The sequence below is a fragment of the Chiloscyllium plagiosum genome, unplaced genomic scaffold (genome assembly GCF_037043375.1).
Source record: "Chiloscyllium plagiosum isolate Xiang-an unplaced genomic scaffold, Cpla_swu_hap1 HiC_scaffold_13, whole genome shotgun sequence".
Taxonomy (NCBI): domain Eukaryota; kingdom Metazoa; phylum Chordata; class Chondrichthyes; order Orectolobiformes; family Hemiscylliidae; genus Chiloscyllium; species Chiloscyllium plagiosum.
The window spans coordinates 87589124-87609884 of record NW_028270151.1 but is presented as its reverse complement, the minus strand read 5'-3'; the positions used below and the strand labels follow the sequence as shown (position 1 = coordinate 87609884).

General features: G+C 43.9%; 1 protein-coding gene across 1 annotated transcript; it reads right to left on the bottom strand.

Moving 5' to 3' along the window:
- Positions 1 to 1069: 1069 nt before the first annotated feature.
- LOC148148368 (lactosylceramide 4-alpha-galactosyltransferase-like) lies at positions 1070 to 19322 on the bottom strand. The gene is made up of 3 exons (XM_087993891.1): positions 19209 to 19322; positions 12111 to 12619; positions 1070 to 5505 (listed from the first exon to the last, which is right to left on the bottom strand). The coding sequence occupies exons 2-3, from the start codon at positions 12591 to 12593 to the stop codon at positions 4915 to 4917; spliced, it is 1074 nt and encodes a 357-aa protein (XP_087850017.1). The 5' UTR covers positions 12594 to 12619; positions 19209 to 19322; the 3' UTR covers positions 1070 to 4914.
- Between the last annotated feature and the right edge of the window lie 1439 nt (positions 19323 to 20761).

Genomic DNA, 20761 nt, shown 5'->3' with positions numbered 1-20761 from the left:
TCCCAGACATAACGTTCAATGCACTGCCTTAGGCCTCTAACTACATCCAGACTGACCATGTCTGTGGTGAGTGGATGTCAGCAGGAGAAAGCACTGTCCACCAGCACCTCCCAGTCCCTGTCAGTGAAATGGGGTCTGAGCTTCCCTTTCTGGGCACTTCCGTCTGTAATAATGAGGCAAAACCACAGAGTGAGGGGCTGTTCCCAGCTTGCAGGAACTGATGTGGCTCCAAATGCTGACAAAGTCCCAGGAGCTGGGAGAACTTCCACTTCTCCCATCACCTGACTCCATGGGATGGATGTCATCATTAACAGGCTGAAGATTGTTTGAGAAAAACTGACAGGGGTCATGGTAGACGATCCAACATGAATCTCACTGAGTGAAACTCTGCCAGAAATTGAGAAAATTGATGCCGCTGGATTATTTTCTGGGCCAGTAAGGCTGATGTACTCCAACTCTCTCTTTATCATGGTTTCCTCATCCAAAAGAAGGTCTTCCCTCAGTGCCACTGGAGCGTCAGCCTGGACTAATTGCACAAACCCAAGGGGTGGACATTTGTCAAACCCAGAGGTATACAGTGCTACCTACTGAGACACTATTGACACCAAGTTGCTTCCTTACTTTAACAGTCCATTATGTTCAGGCATGGTCACGCCTCTGCCGTGAGAGTGGCTCTACAAATCACTTTGTCCTTCAAAAGCCGAAGCTGTCAACACCAACATCTCCTGGCCCAAATACCTTTGTAGCTAGTCAAATGATAATGTATACAGGTACCAATGTTTCCAGCCCATCAGTGAAAGAACACCGACAGAGTAGGATCCAAATCAGGTTACTCTCATTGTTTGTGTTCATTTCTGTGCTCATGAGAACAACCCTTTAAAAGCCATGATGGGAATGTTAAGTACCATCTTTTAAACTGTTGACTCAATTTAGTATTTGTGATGTCCGTACACAAATGGGCTGCAGGAGTTCAAGACCACAACTCGAAATGTGCAATAAATATTGACACAACACGTTACACCCAGATCTTGTGAATCAACATAACAAAAATGGGTACGAATAAATTCCACCCTTTATAATCCAATTTATTGAATCAAAATCATCAACAGACATTTACATGTACACACATCAACCCTATAGCCATTTTAAAAAATAGAACAATTTATCACCTGGTAACAAATTAATCCAAATATACAATGTAGGAATCTAAAACTTTTACAACAGTTGAAAAGATAGCACCTTATTGTCCACCAGGATAAGATATAAGCTCAGAATATTTTAAACCAAAATAAACATATAGAAATATATTTGTCCTTCAAATGTGCTTTCATAAATACATCTTACAAACAATCATGCAGATCAAAGTGACATTCAGATCCCACTTTCAGTGTCAGGTATAACATTATTGTCCGTATAGGCAGCATTGCTAGCATTAAACCCCTGATTCCATCAATCCCTGACACAGTCACTAACCAGAGATGGTGGAACACAGTGCTTGTGGGATTCCACCAAGAGATAGGTCCATGAAAATCCCTGAGGTCGTAAAGCAGAACGATAGAGAATCAAACATTAATTGTCCCTGATCAGATCTCAGTGTTTACTGAGCAGAAAGTAACACCAGGTATTGTTCAAGAGAAGATTAAGTCCTGGGTGAAAAAAAAAAGAAGGTTGGATTCCCATTTCCTTTCCCCATGACACCTGCTGGAAAATGATGGGCAGGAATTCTGACAGAGAAACTGAGGTAGAGCTGTAAACTCATCAAATTGCTCAGGAGTCCTTGTAAAATATTCAAATACTGCGGGACAACATTCCTGCAGCAAGAATGGATGACCTCCTGACATCCCATCATCTTAGCTCAGGCACTCTCAAAGTCAGTCATTGCCCTCCCCTTCCCCACTGTAAACTGCATCCTCACTTTGCTCCATGACCAACCATACAGAAAATTCCTTCTATCCTCCTGCATTTTTTGTTGAATCAGTTTGAATCCTTAGTGCTAATGGCAGGATGGGGATTATTCAGGCCATGATGTTACTGATTGTGGTTCAATATAATTCTCCTGATGCTGATGTCCCACAGTGCCTCATGGTGCCCAGTTTTGAGATGCCAGGTCTATTCAAAATCTGACTTGTTTACAATCGGACCACGCTTCACAAAATGATAGAGGGTATTCTTCAAGCAAAGACAGTGTACCTGTACATCTCTAGTGATACTGTCATGGACACATACATCTGCCACAGGGGCAGTGATGATGTTGAGTTCAAGCAGGTTTCTTCCTCTTGTTAGCTCTCTCTCTCCACCCGCTGCTGGCTCAGTCTAGCAGTTAGAGCTTTTAAGACTTGATCAACACAATCTGCTACGCTTTTCCAGCAACACTTTTTTCAGCTCTGATCTCCAGCATCTGCAGTCCTCACTTTCTCCAACACAATCAGTAGTTGGTGGTAGACATTGAAGTCCCCCATGCCTCACTGTGTGCCCTTATCTACTTCAGTGCTCCCTCGACATGGTATTCAACACGGAGGAACATTGGCTCATTGGCTGAGCAAAGGAGGCCATTACATAGTAGTGAGCAGGACATTTTCTCCAGGGCAACTCTTTCCCAATGTACACCACAGTCAGTGGGATAGGTCAGAGCTGAGGATGCTGATGGTGGTGTCAGGGACACTGTGTGTAAGGTATAATTCTACGTGTACAAAGAACAAAGAACATTACAGCACAGGAACAAGTCCTTCGGCCCTCCAAGCATGCAATGATCCTGATCCTCTATCTAAACCTATCACCTTTTACCTAATGGTCTTTATCCCTCTGCTCCCTGCCCATTCATGTATCTGTCTAAATATATCTTAAATGATGCAGTCGTGTCTGCACCTAAAACCTCCGCTGGCAACACATTCCAGGCACCCACCACCCTCTGTGTAAAGAACTTCTCATGCATATCTCCCCTAAACCTCTCACTTTGAACTCGTGACCCAGAGTAATTGAGACTCCATATTCTGGGAAAAACCTTTTTGCTATCCACCCTGTCTTTAACTCTCATAATTTTGTAGACCTCAGTCAGTCCCCCCATAAGCTCCGTCTTTCTAAAGAAAATAATCCTAATCTACTCAACCTCTCTTCATAGCTAGTTCCCTCCATAACAGCAACCTCCTCTGCATCCTCTCCAAAGCAACCATATCCTTTTGGTAAGGTGGCGACTAGAACTAGACGCAGTATTCCAAATCTGGCTGAACCAAAGTCTTGTACAACTGTAACATGACGTGCCAACTTTTGTACTCAATACCCTGTTTCTTGAACGAAAGCATGCCAAATGCCTTCTTGACAACTCTATTGACCTGCATTGCCTCCTTCAGGGTACAATGGACGTGAACACCCAGTTCTCTCTGTACATCAATTCTCCCCAGGGCTTTTCCATTTATTGTATAGTTCGCTCTTGAATTGGATCTTCCAAAATGCATCACCTCCCATTTGCCCGGAGTGAACTTCATCTGCCTTTTCTCTGCTCAACTCTCCAAACTATCTATATTCTCTGACAGTCCCCTTCACTATCTGCTACTCCAACAATCTTAGTGTCACCTGCAAACTTGCTAATCAGATCCCCTATACCTTCCTCCAAATCATTTACATATATCACAAACAACAGTGGTCCCAGTATGGATTCTCCATTTTGAGAAACTTCCTTCCACTACTACTCTCTGTTTCCTGTTTTTTTTTAGTTTAGATTAGATTCCCTACAGTGTGGAAACAGGCCCTTCGGCCCAACACGTCCGCACCGACCGTCCAAAGAGTGACCCACCCAGACCCATTTCCCTCGGACTACTGCACCTAACATGAGGAGCAATTTAGCATGGCCAATTCACCTGACGTACACATCTTTGGACTGTGGGAGGAAACCAGAGCACCTGGAGGAAACCCACGCAGACACGGGGAGAATGTGCAGCCAGTTCTCTATCCATTTAGCTCGTACACCCTGGACCCCATGCAACTTCACCTTCTTCAACATCCTACCATGGGGAACCATAGGTCAGTGAGACAGTCTCCCACTTTGCACAAATCCACAGATGTTAGTCAGAAGGAGTTTACAGGCTGGATAGAGCTAGCACTATAGTTCTGGATGTTAACACCGGCTGGGGCAGTGTCTGTGGTCTGTCTGGTTTCATTCCTTTTTTTTAGGCTTTGTAGTGGTTTAATATGATGAAGTAAGTAGCTCACGAAGCCATGTCAGGGAAATGGCTATGGAGTCACACCTAGCCTAGACCAAGTAAGGTTGGCAGATTTCTCTCCCTGAAGACATTCTTAGACCAAATGGATTTTTACAGCAATCATCCAATCCAAGTTAATTAACTGAATTTAAATTCCATGGTGGGAGTTGACCCCGTGTCCACATGCTATTCACCCGTACCTTTAAGTTATTAGCCCAGTGACAAAACCTAAGGGCCAGTGTATCTTGGTAATTTTTACTGCACACTTTCCCAGGACATTGCACTTAGCTTTACAAAAAATAAAAGCAGACAGAGAATGTGGGAGGAGCTCAGCATATCTCTCAGCATCTGTGGAGGAAGAGAAACAGCATTGGGTCCAGAAGTTCTTTGCTCAGTTTTTCCCGTGTTCTTGGTGTTTGTTTCACATTTCCTGCATCTGCAGTCTTTCACTTTTTATTAAAATGGGAGATGGTTTCCAGGATTATTTGGGGGAAGGAGGGAGCAGGTGATGGGGTAAGATGGGAGAAAGTTAGAGAGGAAAACTCGAGGCAGGATCGCACTTGTCCCCTTCCATCTATGCCTGAAAGACAGTAGAAATATCCAGATGAAGATAGAGTAAGATGAGGTAGAGAGCCACCCATCATGATCGGTTTGTTACAGGTAGTTATTTAGTAGGGAAAATTCAAAGCAATATGTAAACTGACACTCACAGCACACTCTATTTTGGGAGAGTTTCATATGTGCTTGGACAGTATGTAATGAAGAAGTATTCGAGTAAAGAATGACTTCCTCTGATTTGAATTTTTTGGCGACTGGATAAAAAACTCCAAACATGTACCCCCTTCGTCTTTGAGAATTCCTTTTCAATATCATCATTGTTTTTGTTCCATCGATTTGTTTCAAAGTACTTTTTCCAATCGTTGAATGGAATTGGGTAAAACCAGTTGTCAGACAAGAACATAATCCCTTTGCATTCTTTGTTGAAGAGGTTTTGAAGATTGTCAGTTCCACACCATTTCTTCACCATCCGGGTTATCAGTCTAGGACCCTGATGGCCCCAAGCTGCTCCATTGAATTTCTCAACAAAATCCCTCAAGCAACTCTCGACATAAGAATGAGAGCGGTTAAATCCCAAAGCTGCATTATTTGCGAAACGTACTGATTCTGCACCGATAAAATTTTGGAATTCCAAGGGTTTGAGTGAAATGATATCCGTGTCCAGATAGATGCCCCCATACTTCCACAGCAAGGCTAGCCGACAGCCATCAGCGAGTACATGGAACCAGTAACTTTCCTTGCTGGGATCTACCTGTAAAATAACAGAATAGAGGTTCATCAATTACGGGTTTGATGTTTTAAATCACTCCTCCCTCCAAATATTGTCCTCTCCGTCCGCACAATGCTCATTGGTTGAGCACCATTTCCTGAGAGCACTTTGTAACAGGCGGCAAGGTGGGTCTTGAGGAGATGGGAACCTAGGCTGGTTCAGTCTTAAACCTGCACACTCTTTCAATGGAGAAAGGCTGCAGCCACTTTCCCCATTGCCCCTGGCACGGTCTCCAACTTCCACCACAAGAGCCAGTGTCCTGGGAACCACACCACAGTCACACATCAAATAAAACTTTAGTTCAAACAGATAGAAAACTACCTGCTCAGGCTCGAGATTGAGTGAGAATCCAGTGTGGATTTCTGACCACATTCCTGCCAAAAAGGATCAAGTTTCCAGTGAATAGCTGAAAGAATGACACATCTCCCTCATAATTGCATACATTTCAATCATGAGTTTGGTGCTGGAAAAGCACAGCAGGTCAGGAAGCGTCTGAGGAGCAGGAGAATCGAGGCTTCGGGCAAAGGCCCTTCATCAGGAATGAGGCTTCTGGGCCAGCGAGCTGTGAGATAAATGGGAGAGGGGTTGGGGCTGGGGGGAAGGTAGCTGAGAATATGATAGGTAGATGTAGGTGGGGGTGAATGTGATAGGTCGGAGAGGAGGGTGGAGCGGATAGATGGGAAAGATGATGGACAGGTCAAGAGGGAGGTGCCCAGTTGGACGCTTGGGATTGGGATAAGTTGGCAGAAGAGAAATGAGGAAACTGGTGAAATCTGTATTAATCCCATGTAGATGTAGGATTCCAATGCAGAAGATTAGGAGTTCTTCCTCCAGGCATCGAATGGTTAGGGTTTGGCAATGGAGAAGGCCCAGGATCTGGTGGAGGATGATGTGATATATACAGATGTTGGTGGGGTGAAAGGTAAGGACTAGGGGGGTTCTGTCCTTGTTGTGTTGGGAGGAGTGGGGTCCTATGACAGAGGAGCAGGAGATGGAGGAGATGCACAGGAGGGCATCATCGATCAAGTGGTTAGGGCAATTGTGGTCTTTGATAAAAGGCCATCTAGGATTTTCTCTGGTGGAATTGTCATCCTGGGAAAAGATGTGGTTGAGGCAGAGGAATTGGGAATAAGGGATGGCATTTTTATCAGTGGCAGGGTGGAAGGAGGTATAGTCCAGGCAGCTGTGTGAGTCCGTGGGTTGGTAGTAGATGTCCGTGGTTAGTCAGTCACCTGAGATGGAGATGGAGAGGTCCAGGAAGGGAATGGAAGTCTCCAAGATGGTCCAGGTGAATTTGAGGTTGGGGTAAAAGGTGTTAATGAAGTCGATGAACTGTTAAACCTCCTTGTGGGAGCATGAGGTAGCACTGATACAGTAATTGATGCAGGGGAGGAAAAGGTGGGGGATGGTCGCATCATCGCATCATCCTCTGCCACTTCTGTCACCTACAAACAGACCCCGTCACGAGGGATATATTTCCTTCCCCACCTCTATCAGCGATCTGGAGAGACCATTCTCCCTGTGTCTCCCTTGTCAGATCCATGCACCCTGCCCCCTCCCCACCCCCAACACCAGACTTCACCCCACTCCCGGCTTCTTCCCTAGCCACTACTGCAGGAAGTGCAAAACCTGCACCCACACCTCACCTCCATCCAAGGCCACAAAGCCCTACACATCCAACAGAAATTTACTTGTACATCCATCAATGTCATCTACTGTATCCGTTGCACCCGATGTGATCTCCTCTCCTCTGGGAGAGAGCATACCAACTTGTGGATCATTTCAGGGAACATTTCCAGGACACCTGCACCAATCAACCCCACCGCCCTGTGGCTTAACACTTCAACTCCCCCTCCCACTCCAGCAAGGACTATGAAGTTCTGGTTCTCCTCCATCGCCAAACCCTAACCACCTGCCACCTGGAGGAAGAATGCCTCATCTTCCAGTTGGGACCCTGCAACCACATGGGACTAATTGGATTTCCCCAGTTTCCTCATTTTCCTCTCCCCTCCCTTATCCCAGTTCCAAGCCTCCAACTTGGCACCACCTCTTGATCTGCCCACTGTCTTTCCCATCTATCCATTCCACCCTTCTCTCTAACCGATCACCTTCTTCCCCACCTTCATCTGCCTATTGCATTCCCAGCAATCTTCCCTCCAGCCCCAGCCCCTCTCCCATTTATCTCTCAGCCATTCCGGCCCACAAGCCTCCTTCCTGATCAAGGGCTTATGCCTAAAACGTCAATTCTCCTGCTCCTCAGATGCTGCCTGACCTGCTGTTCTTTCCCAGCACCACACTCTCAACTCTGACCTCCAGCACCCGCAGTCCTCACTTTCTCCTCCATCTCAATCATGTCCCCCTTCAATCTCCTTGCTCCAGCAAAACAACAGCAGTCTGTCCAATCTTTCTTCATCACTGAAACTCTCCAGACCAGGCAACATCCTGGTCAATCTCCTTTGCACTCTATCCAGTGAAACCACATCACACCATGGTTATGTTGAATGGCTTAAGGGAGCGAGTGTCCTTTCCTGCTCCTATTTCTGATTTTCTTACATCATTTCAAGCTTTCTTGAGAAAACAGACTTCACATTTGGGTCTTTATACTCATGTCTGTCTAAGTGTAAATATCTTGTACCTACTTCCCAGTGGAAAACATCCAGTTTTCCTTTGATCTCTGACAAACAATCCCCCAATGCTCACTGTCAGACTGACTTCAGATTAATCTGTTCATTTTGCCCAAGGTTTAAATTCACAGCCCCAGAACACAAGGCTCATATGTCTACATCAACCCTCACCCTCGACAGTGAACTTAAAGGGGAACAGCATGGCTCCGAATTCAGCCCTGAAAAACTCTACAAATACAGTTCTAGTGAAGAGAAAACTGTCGATTTCCACTTTATAAACAAGGCAGATTGTCAGATTATTGACTAGAAACTTAAACTGGATCATAAACCATCAGTGGGTTTCATCCCAACACTCAAGTATTTAAGTAGCTGGGATTTTCCAATTTGTATCGTTCGAATGTCAGGGTGACTGCTCATTTCAGACACTAAAAGATTACTCTTTTCACCAGGGCTGCCACCAGGAAACTCCCATGTCTTCATCAAGATCCAATATTGGAAAAGGTTGACAAATAATAGAAGACAGTGGAGGATTTTTGGAGAAACACTGGCCTGCAGCCGATAGAATAATTAAAACTGCACAACTCTAAAACTCAATGATTCCTCTCCAGGGTTTATTGGGAACCAATACCATTTTACAAATGATAAAAATCAAACTGCAACAGTTGTTAACATGTTAAGATTGGCATGCTGTCATTAACTTGAATGTGAGCAGCAGTGTAATAATTCCAATGAATGAAGTGAGATTGGCTTGAAGTGGAATGCGTGCTAAATGTGAAATTCTAAATGATGACTGATCTGGGTTGATTGATAAACTGGGACAGTGAAAGGAGCTGAGAAAATACCAGAGACTGACGGTAATTCCTTCCTCCACACTTTGAAAGAACTGCATATATTTGAACAGCTGCCTGATCACAGTGACCGTGCTGGTTTGTGTGATTTTAAGTTAATTACACTGGACGTGAGCCAATGATCTGCCATTAGTGTGAAATTGCTCCTGGCTGCATTTCCAAGCCCATTATCTCTTCTGGTAGGTGATTGGAAGCCAGCATTGTCCTACCCTTAGAGAACCTGGGGGAATCTGGAATCAATGGTGTGTCCCCAGAATCACCAGCAGCAGGAGGACTATCTCCAGGTGAACTTGCTCTAGGTTAAAAGCTGCCAAGCTTGAGGAACAGTTGGAAATGCTTTATATTACATGGCAAGAGGAGGTGGCATAGGAGAGCTCAGTGTAGGACATGGTCATCCTGTTTCCAGTGAGAGGGGGTGAGGCTGACAGATAAAGCAGACAAAAGGAATGGAATTCAACAGCGGTAGAGCAGGAACCCCCTCAGATGTTGGAAATAATCCTGATAGATTTACAGGGACGGATATCAATGATGTAGATGGCAAAGGTAACTCTCACAAGGAAGATCATGGGCAAAGTCACTGCATTGTGGTATAGCCAGATGTGGTATAGACAGTGTGTGTACACAGAGTTAAATAGAAATTCTAATTTTGGAAAAAACAACCTTTCCTGTAGGTACAACTGGGACCCAAATGGTTTGTTTCTTCCCAATGTGTACTCACCAAACTGATTGAGTCTCAATCCCTCTCTCACTCATGAATTGATTTCAATCCTGACTTTCTGCGGACTCTGAATCTCCATTTAACAGATAAAGAAAAGAATTGATCCTAGTTCTTCTGCATCTCTATGTCTTCGATGAACGAGGTCAGTCACCAGTTAAAACTGCTACCATTCTCCCAGGAATGGTTCCCTGAGATCTACTGCCTAAGCCACACCTTCTGTGTTTGACATTTTGTTGGGTAAGTGTGAGTTATGTCATGTTTTTCCATGATTCACACCTCAAGATCCAGCAGGATTTCTCACCAATTCTTACCCAACACGTCTGATTAACACCCTAACCTGCCATTTGTGGTGTTCACTTGTGTGCCTGTATCCCTCTCTTAGCACACACCATTCCTGGATCAACTCAGCAGGTATCAGTCAAAGCCCTGTTGAGTCTGTGCTAACTTATAAAGCCATTGTGCATCTGAACAAGCAACTACCTGTTCAGGTAGCCTGGTATATTTCCTGACATTTTCTCTGACAGACCAGAGAAATGAAACTGGTGCAATGCTTTGTGGGCAGAGACCAGGAGACCCTGCTGGATGGTGTGGTACACATGGAGGACATCCTCTTGACCAGGATCAGCAGCGGTGGACATGACACCAGCCCATAACAGCTTGGTTCTAAATAGCCACCCGGGTCAGTACAGGGGTCTCAGCCATCTGGAGGAATATCCAGCAATGGAGGAAACAATAACTTTCTTCATTTAGGGTAGGAGCTAGCATCTACTCTCCAATACCTCACACTCACTCTTTCTCTGCTCGTGTGACCACCTCCAAACGGGACTTAGACATTCTCACTATTGGCTGCACCCACCCTAACTCACTGGCACCACTAACCCTGTATATCCTCTTTGCTACCCACTCACTCACTCAGGGCACCTCCCCACCTGCACCAATATAATAACTGTGCCACCCACTTTCATCCTCCATGGTACCTGCCTGTGTCTCATTCCAGAAGGAAAACGGTCCACAGTAGGGCAGAAAGGGTCCAGTTGGATGGTGGATTGTCCAATATTTAGCTCCTCACTCCGTTATGTGGATAGATCCCAGTCTCTGACTGCGCAGAGTACTGACTGACCATATCCAAGACCCTGGACTGATATTGGAGGCTGTCCCTGACTTAATGTGCGAAGACCCCTGAGCAAAGGCCATTCCCCCTTTACTGAAGGTCTGCTGACAAGCTTTCTAGCTCTGTGCCTACACTGAATGGCAAGGCAAGACAGAAGTAATGTGTGCCTGGTATCTCTGTCTGAGAGGGCACATGGTGGGTCAGTGGTCAACACAGCTGCCTCACAGCGCCTGGGATATGGGTTTGATTCCTGCCTCAGGCAACTGTCTGTGTGGAGTTTGCACATTCTCCCCGTGTCTGCGTGGGTTTCCTCCAGGTGCTCCGGTTTCCTCCCACAATCCAAACATGTGCCGGCTAAGTGAATTGGCTCTGCTAAATTGCCCATAGTGTTCAGGGATGTGTAGATTAGGTGCATTTTAGTCAGGAGAAATGTAGAGTATTAGGGAAGGGGAATGGGTCTGGCTGGGATCCTCTTCAGAGTGTCAGTGTGGACTTGTTCAACCAAATAGCCTGTTTCCATACTGTTAGAATTCTATGATTCTATGAAAAAGGTAAAGCGAGACACTGTGAGCATCTTGAAAGCCAATATTGGTAGATATGGTGTGTGTGTGTGTGTGTGTGTGTGTGTGTGTGTGTGTGTGTGTGTGTGTGTGTGTGTCTGTGTGTGTGTGTGTATTCGATACCCATGGATTGTGCCCTGAGATTTTGGAACCTAGGCTCCAACCTAAAAACCTAAAGGTCAGAAGCTCACTTTATCTCTCAATGAATGCACAAAACATGGACTGAGGTGCCACCAGCATTGAATTTGGCCTCACTGGACTTCTCACACGATTGCCTGAAATCTTTCCTTTGCCCACATCATTCAAACCCCAAAACAATTCTGTTCTGAACTTGATTGCAAAACATATCAAAAAAAAGCAAAATAGTGCAGATGCTGGAGATTTGAAGTAGAAATAGAAGTTGATGGAAAAACTCAACAAGTCTGGCAGCAAATGTAGGGAAAGAAATCGAGCTCATATTTTGAGTCTGGAATTGGGTTTTCTTCTGAAGAAGTTAAATTGGACTCAAAGTAATCCCATTTTTCTCTCTACACAGATGCTACTTCCTGTTTATATTTTAATTTAAAACCCACAGGACGTCCAATTCAGCATTATCCATCATTGTACACATAGAAACAGGGACTTAGCTTGTCAGTGTAAAGTTTACTATTCATTTTTCAGATTGATGGACATTAGCAGCTTTTACCATTCACAAACTCAAGCAGCCAGTTCCATATAACTCCTTACCTTCTCATACCATCCAGCTAAGGGTGTGTTGTTGAACAATTCTTTAGGATTCAAGGGCAAGATGATGACATTCTTGAATGAAGAAAGCAGACGGATCCCTTTGTACTCAGGTTCCTGATACACAGATATATTCCCATTGAATGCTTTCATGAAGTAATAAACTGGTTTGTTTGGGTTTAGTCTTGCTGCTGATTCGATGCCACACATGGCCAGTGAGGAAGGGTTCAGTTGACTGGAGGTCTGTAGAAACATGATTCCCGGCTCTGTGGATGGGTGTGGGTATTTCACACTCACTGTGTAGCTTGATGTTGGTAATTTAATTCGATCAGTGTCAACTGGATTGCCCATGTAGTTTGCCAATGTATTTGGCAACTCACTTAATTTTAAAATGGTCTTATTCAAAGAGGGAATTACAAGCAAGTAGGCAGCAAGGGCAAATACCAGCAGGATGAATAATGCTGCAAATTTTGCAATACCCTTCATCACTGAAGATAGTTCTGTAATGATCACTGTGAGAAGAAAGAATTGTCAATTATAAACAGTTCAGTTCATACAGTCATACTTGAGAATACTTGCAAGCTCAAAAGCAAAGCATTTCAGTAAGTAGCAAATAGAACATAAGAGCAGAGGTAATACAGCCAGAAGGAGACATTTGACCAACCCAGCCTGCTCCACCTTGTAATACAATTATGGCTGATCTTGGGTTTCAATTCCACTTTCCTTCCCACTCCACATTCCCCCCACAATTCCCTGAAAGATGATAAGTCTGACTATTTCAGCATTAGAAATATCAATCATGGAGCACCCTCTGGGATATAAAACTGCAAACGTTCACAATCCATTGAGTGAAGTCCTTATCCTGAGGCTGTTCACCAAAGGCCTTGATTTCCCAAATAGTGGAAATGATTTCTCAGAGTCCATCCCCTTGAATCCTTCAGAATCTTATGTTTCAATGAAACTGTTTTTTATTCTTCTGAACTCAGTGAATATAGCACAGATACAGAGAGCTCTGGAGAAATTCAGCAGGTTCATCATTGAGGCAACATGGTTGCTCAGTGGTTAGCACTGCTGCCTCACAGCACCAGGGACCCGGGTGCGTGTCCCACCTCGGGCGGCTGTCCGTGTGGTGTTTGCACATTCTCCCCGTGTCTGTGTGAGTTTCCTCGGGGTGTTCTGGTTCCTTCCCACAATCCAAAGATGTGCTGGTTAGGTGCATTTGCCATGCTAAATTGCCCATAGTGATAGGTGTGTTAGTCAGAGGTAAAAGTAGGGGAATGGGTCTGGGTGGGTTACTCTTCAGAGAGTCGGTATGGGCTTGCTGGGACAAAGGGCGTGTTTCCGTACTGTAAGGAATCTAATTTAAAATTAAAGGAGAGAGAAATGGAAGCTTGTGTTTTAAATCTTCAGAAGAAAACTCTGGAGAAGAGTCATACTGGACTCAAAACATTAATTGTTTTTCTCTCCACGATGTTGCCGGACCAGCTGAGTTTTTCCAGTACTCTCTCTGTGTACATTCCAGATGTCCAACATCCACAGTACTTTGCCTTAACTCAGACAGCCTAGTAAATCTTTGCTCTACCAACAACAATGCAGTTATGTCCTTCCTTAATAGGGGAGACCAAAGATGGACAAAGTATCCCTGATGTAGTCTCATAAATGTCCTACACAATTGTGGGAAAACTTCCTTACTTTTATATTCCTTTCCGCTTGCAATAAACAGCTCAATTTCATTTATCTTCGATGGCTGTACTAGCATGCCATCTTTTTGTGACTCATCTACCAAGACAGTTAGATCCTTCTGCACTTCAGAGCTTTTGCAAACTCAGTCCATCAAAATAGTATACTGCTTTTGCATTTCTTGTGAGAGGGATTATGTTCTCACGTTCCCACATTATATTCTATTTGCTCCATCCACTCAACCAATCTCTATCCTCTTTCAGGCTCTTATGTCTTTCTGCCAACTTGTTCTCCTCTTATATCTTTCTCATCAGCAACGTTAACGACCATATCTTCAATCTTTTCATCCAAAGTCATTGGCATACTTTGGAAACAGTTGAGACCCCAGCACAAACCCTGCAGCACTCATCACATTTTGCCAAACCAAAAAAAAACCCCTTTATGCCTTCTCTCTCCTTCCTGTGAACTAACTAATGCCATTATGAAGCACTGTGCACTCTTAATATGTACAGAAATCATTGAGATAAACGCCTTCTTGGAAATCTAGATACATTCTAGCACATTCACCTTTGTACATGTTGTTTGTTAATTCTTTTAAGAACTCTCTAAACAAAATTTCCCTTTCACAAAATCATGGTGACTAAGTTTCCTGTTATAACCGTACTAATAATACGTTATAGTAACTGGCATGGAGTCTCCTGAGATAACTTGGAGGATGGGGGTGGGGTAACTGGGAAGGCAATAGGTAGGTGCAGGTGGGGTGTAATGGTGATAGGTCAGAGTGGTGGATGATCTGATAGGTGGGGAGGAAGATGGATAGGTAGGATAGTTGAAGATGATGGTGCCGAGTTGGAGGGTTGGATCTGCGATGAGTTGTGGGGAGGGGAAATAATGAAAATTGTGAGGTTGACATTGATTCCGTCTTGTCCCAAGGCAGGAGACGAGGCGATCTTCCTCCAGTCGTGGGGTGGCTTGGATTTGGCGCTGGTGGTGGCCCAGGACTTACATGTCCTTGGCAGAGTTGGAGGGGAGTTGAAGTGTTCGGTCATTGGGCGGTAGGCTTGTTGGGTGCGCATGTCCCAGAGATGTTCTCTGAAATGTTTTGTGAGTTGGCGTCCTGTCTCCCCATTGTAGAGGTGACCACTTTGCGAGCAATGGACACAGTAGATGAGTTGTTTGGATGTGCAGGAAAATGTTTACTGGATGTGGAAGGATCCTCTGGGGCATTGGATGAAGGTAAGGGGAGAGTGCGGGTGCAGGTTTTGCATCTCTTGCAGAGGTGAGGGAAAATGCCGGGTGTGGAGGGTAGGTTGGTGGGAGGCTTGGATTTAATGGCACGGTGGCTCAGTGGTTAGCACTGCTGCCTCACAGCATCAGGGACCCCTTCAGTGATCACTCAATAGTAAGGGAATGTTTTTCCCAGAATACTTGCCTTTTTGATAAATGTCTTTATTTCTTTGAGCATGTTATAGTCTACAATACAGAATTAGATCCTATAATAGCCTATGATTCCTAAATTACAACTTCTAAAAAATTGATAAACTTTAAAAAAAAGCTTTTTCTATTAAAGTATATAATAATATTCTGTAAATAATATTCTTAAAGTATATAATAATATTCTATCCTGAGATAATTTAGCTGGTTTGAAAACTCTCAGGAGGCAGAATATTTCATTTTAACCCAGTCTGTAGCTGGTAAAAATGACAATGTTAATGATTCAAAATTTCTCTAAATTGAGTGTTAGGTATAGCTCACCTGGAGGTCAGTGGATAGTTAAGAGAATAGAATCATGAATAATAAGTCAAAAACTATATATTTAAAGGCAATTCAAACAAACCAGCAGTTTCAGTCCCATGACAGGGGATTCAAGTTGGGTCACATTCAAGAATGACATTGCTTTGATAGCTCCTGCTCCAAACCTATTGTATGCTGTGAGTGATAATTCAGAAGTTCAGACTATGCTGAGAGACTTTGCCGTCACACTCTCACAAATTCCTCAATCATCTTGTGCACCAACTCTACAGCAGGTGCCTTAACCTTGAAATCAAGGTAGAGTCCACACTCTCACCTTGCGTTCAAGATACAACATTACAGTTATGAGACACTGCCAAGCAGAAAGGTGACAGAACTACACCATGTACATGCACTCCAAAAATAAGAAACTGGAGAAACTTGGCATCATCACTCACAGGAGCCAAACCTCCCCTGGCACCACAATTGAAAACATTATCACACGGGGAAATTGATCATCAACTTATCAGATCACACACCTCAACTGGAAGAGATTGAAGTTCTCAGCCATGGGCTCAATTTCTGCCCTCCCACCCAAACGGACCCCATTGGTCTTGTGGCAGACATGGAGGAGTTTATCAAACAAATGAGACTCCGGGAATTCTTCCAAGATGTCAGCAGTGATCCTAACGAGACAATCAATAAACCAGAAGAGTCATCAGAGAGATCCGTAGTGGAGCGACCAAAGAAGGAGTCGATTTGGAGCCCTCTGGAGGGCCGCTGCCCTGGGCTTGACGTGTACGCTCAAATCATCAGGAAATGTGTCAAGGCCAGATTCATCAGCCACACTCACAAGGTAGAGCAAAACATCACCTGATCACAATGCAACGCTGTCTATGCTCTCAAAACCACTCGCAATATTGTCATCATACCTGCAGATAAAGGAGGAGCCATCATCATACAGAATAGATTGAACTACTGCAAGGAAGTGTACCAACAACTGAACAACCAGGAACACTACAGGCAACTACTGGCTGATCTGACTGAAGGACACACCCATGAACTAAACAGATTGATCAAGACTTTTGATCCAATTCTTCACTCTTCCCTATGCACTCTCATCCCACGTTCTTCTCACATACAGGACTTCTACTGCCTTACCGAAGATGCACAAATCCAACACACCAGGACATCCCCATCATGTCAGGCAATGGAACCTTGTGTAAGAAACTCTCAGGCTGTATCAAGGGCGTCTTGAAACCCATTGTACAGCAGAGCTCAGCTTCTGTCGTGACACTCCATAGGAAATAACATCTCCATAGGAAATGACATCAACCCAAAGAAACCCACACATATAAATAGAAAGCAGGATTCATCAGCAGTGTTTCATCCAGAGGCTCACTGAAGATGATACCTAGTATGGTGATGAAACATCTGAAAATGAACCTTCCAGCTCAGCGACCAAACCTATATCCACATCCATCACCGTAATCCTTTCGGGAAGGAAACTGCTTTCCTCCCCTGGTCTGGGCTACATGTGACTCCAGACCCACATCAATCTGGTTGACACTTAACTGTTCTCTGGGCAATTAGAGATGGGTAATACATGCCAGCCTAGACAGTGATGCCCTCACATGTAAGTTCATTTCATAAAGACCCATGGCAGTGTGGTTGAATCTTAACTTCTCTCTAAAGCAACCAGGAGAGCCAATCAATTCAAGGATAATGAGATATGAGCACCAGATGCTGATCTTGACAATGATGCTCACAATCCATACAGAAACCATTAGCCACCAGGCATTCCAGCAACACCCACATTCCACAATTAAATTGAAAGATTCAGAATTACATCATTGGCTGTCAGGCGATTATTAACATCATGAAAACACCCACATTCCGGGTTAAAGAGAAGCCTTTCTGACACTCTCTTTGTCTTTGTGGGTTCAGTTGTGAGGGTGGAAAAAGCCTGGAGGAGACCTCTCAGTTTAACCATCCCGTGCAGTTTCTCAGTCAGTGCCACTTCCAGTTCTCTCTGACTCACTGCCCACTGAAACTTCAACACAGTGATAAACTTACTGTTTCATTTTATACTGAATAACCTCACAAATGTCATTCTTTGTCGTATCACACATATCTAGCACATTATTTCAACCATCATTATTCTAATTCTTTACGATTTGTTATGATCTGTTCAACAGCCTCAGAAATTATATTTTGTTGAACTGAAAGAGTATATTTGACAAACCGGATTAACACCGTCAAACACGTTAAACCTGTCTGAACATGTTGATCTTTTCACATTTCAAATGCTGCTCTTCATTCAGAGTGAAACTCAGAATAGCTGGAGATTGAACTATGAAAGATAAACTGCTCTCTGCTCATCTCCGTTGCAGGTGATCAGTTTATGGGTCACTCTGCTGAGATTGTCAGCAATCCAGTGGGATTCTCAATTGCCGTGACTGTAACTTTCTGCCAATTCTTTCAGTTCCCACTCCCCACACTCACACCGCCCTCTCCGCTCACCTGCCCCTCACAGCAGATTCCCCCAACCTAGGATCAGTTCCTTAACCTTAGGGGCGGCACGGTGGCACAGTGGTTAGCGCTGCTGCCTCACAGCGCCAGAGACCTGGGTTCAATTCCCAATTCAGGCCACTGACTGTGTGGAGTTTGCACATTCTCCTCGTGTCCGCGTGGGTTTCCTCCCACAGTCCAAAGATGTGCAGGTCAGGTGAATTGGCCATGCTAAATTGCCCGTAGTGTTAGGTAAAAGGGGTAAATGTAGGAGAATGGGTGGGTTGCGCTTCCGCGGGTTGGTGTGGACTTGTTGGGCCGAAGGGCCTGTTTCCACACTGTAAGTAATCTAATCTAAACCTCATGTAGGAGTTCCTGCCATCCCGTAAACCAATCCCCCTCATCCCAACAGCAGATCCTCCCCACTCTTCAGCAGTTCCTGTGAGTCTGCAAACCCTAGACCCCTGGCCCAGCATCTCATCCATATGCACGGAGCACATCACAGCTCCCCTTGAGATCTAGTCCTCTCCTGGGCAAATTGCTTCAATCAAACTGCAGGAAAGCTGAACCGTGGGAAAAAAGTGAACTTTGACAAAACATAATCTTTGTGAAACCATTGAGACACTGCTGATAAACGGGAGAAATCGTAGCAGAAATTCACATAGATGTTTTTTGTTCTGGGAAAATGAGCTGCAGTTAAAGGTTTGAAGAGTGAAAGAGAGTCAGACAATCAGACAGTGGGGATAACAGACAGTGAGGTGGAGAGGGAGAAAAAGAGAATGAGTAAAGGCATAGAGAACGAGAGAGAGAGATGGAGTGAAAAAGGTGGAGAGATATAGTGAGAGAGTTGGAAAGAGGGAGAGTGTCATCGAGAGAGTGGGGAATGGGTGTGGAAAAGGACTACAATGCAAATACTGTTTCCAAGAAGTAGGAGTATCCCTAATGCTGTTCTCAATCCCAGTCCCAGACAGGTCAGTGTGTGCATGTTCCAATCCCCAGCCTGGATAATTTGAGAGGGCTTGCAGTCAGAAATGTCTGTAAACAACTCACGAAACCCAAAGCTGGCAATGGTTCAACCCCCAATGTGATCATCCAAACCTTTGTGGGAAAAGCTGGAAGAGGAATGAATGATCCGAACAATCTTCCAAAGGAAGGATGTTAGAAATAGTTTTCACTTACCGTGTTGAAAGGTGTTTGTGCTCCAATGTTCATTTGCTGTGTGTAAGGATGTTTCAGCATTCAGGTTACACTGGGTGTGTCAGGATTGAAACAAAGGTTGATGTCACATGTGACTTTCCTGTTGCTGATTTGCCCTTTACAAAACTTTGTGGGATGTTTTATTGAGGCCAGCGACATTATGAACAGGATCAAACAGACAGACAGAATAATGTGAGCAACCCCAATGAAATGTGGAGAATGTGATGATATTTGTAATCAGTAGGCATGGGTTATATTATCAGATATTTTATGGTCAAACCTCCAGGATAGTATCCCATAAGGGTTGATGATCCTACAAAGGAGAGCTTGGAAAGTTTTGTCATGTGACTTTGGAAGAGACCCTGAGGGAACATGGTAATTAGAAATGTTTGTGTAGGGACAGGAGAGAGAGGGAGGAAAAACACATGAATATCCATATGTGTGTGTGTATGAGTGTGCGTATGTATGTGTGTCTATGTCTGTCTGTGTGGTATTGTATTAATATTCTTATGTTATGTCGATGCAGCACCACTAGGTATGTGGATTAATTTTTCTTGATATGTGACATACCATGAGACTAATACATACAATATAAAGTAATCTCCAGGTAAAGTCTATGCCTTGAGTGCTACAATGCAGAAAGACTTTGGCTTGGGTACATTTCATATTTACGTGTTGATGTCTTAAAGAGACATCACCCCAAAGATGAGAACACAACACCCCTCCTCGCTTTCAATGATGGGAGCAATACACTATCTTTCTCAATTTCCTTTACTGCAGGGTCATGACATAAATTTCATTGTAATATTCAGCTAAGGATATAAGACAAAGGATATAGGATATAGGATAATGCTCCGACACTAGAATTAGGAGCAGAGATCCATCAACTAGCAGTTTTGTAGAAGATCAAAATGATTAATTTATTATTAATAAAACGTATTTAATGCTGACGTCAAACTTTATAAATTCAAAACTGCTGACCCCTCTAAATTGCCTAAAGCACACCAACAAAACACGCTCATAGACTGGGTAAGGGGAAAAGTCAGATTTCGCTTTGCAAAATTCACTTTAAGGGTTAAAAAAAAACACTTTGGTGCAACATATCCTAGCTCATAATTGTTATAAGGTTAAAGATTGAGTTGCTCAGACAGCTGTGATTCCGGTGTTCTGGAATGTGAAGAGGGATGTCAATCACAAATGAGTAGATATTTTCTGAGATCTTTGCTAACACAGCTTTCTCAGTTGAGAATGTGTATCGGGTAAAAGCAGGCAGGGAAAGAGTTAAGTTCTGAGTTTTGTGAAACAAGAGGTTCAGCTGAGCATGACTCAGATCATATAAGAACTTACAGTTAACAATGGGGGGCTGCAGGCAAAGGTAATGGGTTAACAAGCTGGAAAACAGTCATTATGTTGAGCCATTTAACAATATTGGAAGCAGTCAGTATGTGAGGTTAGTATAACAAGGTGAAAACTATTCGTTATGTGAAGCCAGTTCTTCAGTGTGTAATAGTAGATGGCTTAATCTTTACTGAACA

Bases quoted from the DNA above. Each gene is read 5' to 3' on its own strand.
- LOC148148368 (XM_087993891.1), bottom strand. From the start codon at position 12,593: ATGAAGGGTATTGCAAAATTTGCAGCATTATTCATCCTGCTGGTATTT. The intron at 5,506-12,110 runs GTAAGGAGTTAT...GTTATTTTACAG, and splicing joins TAGCTGGATGGTATGAGAAG to GTAGATCCCAGCAAGGAAAG.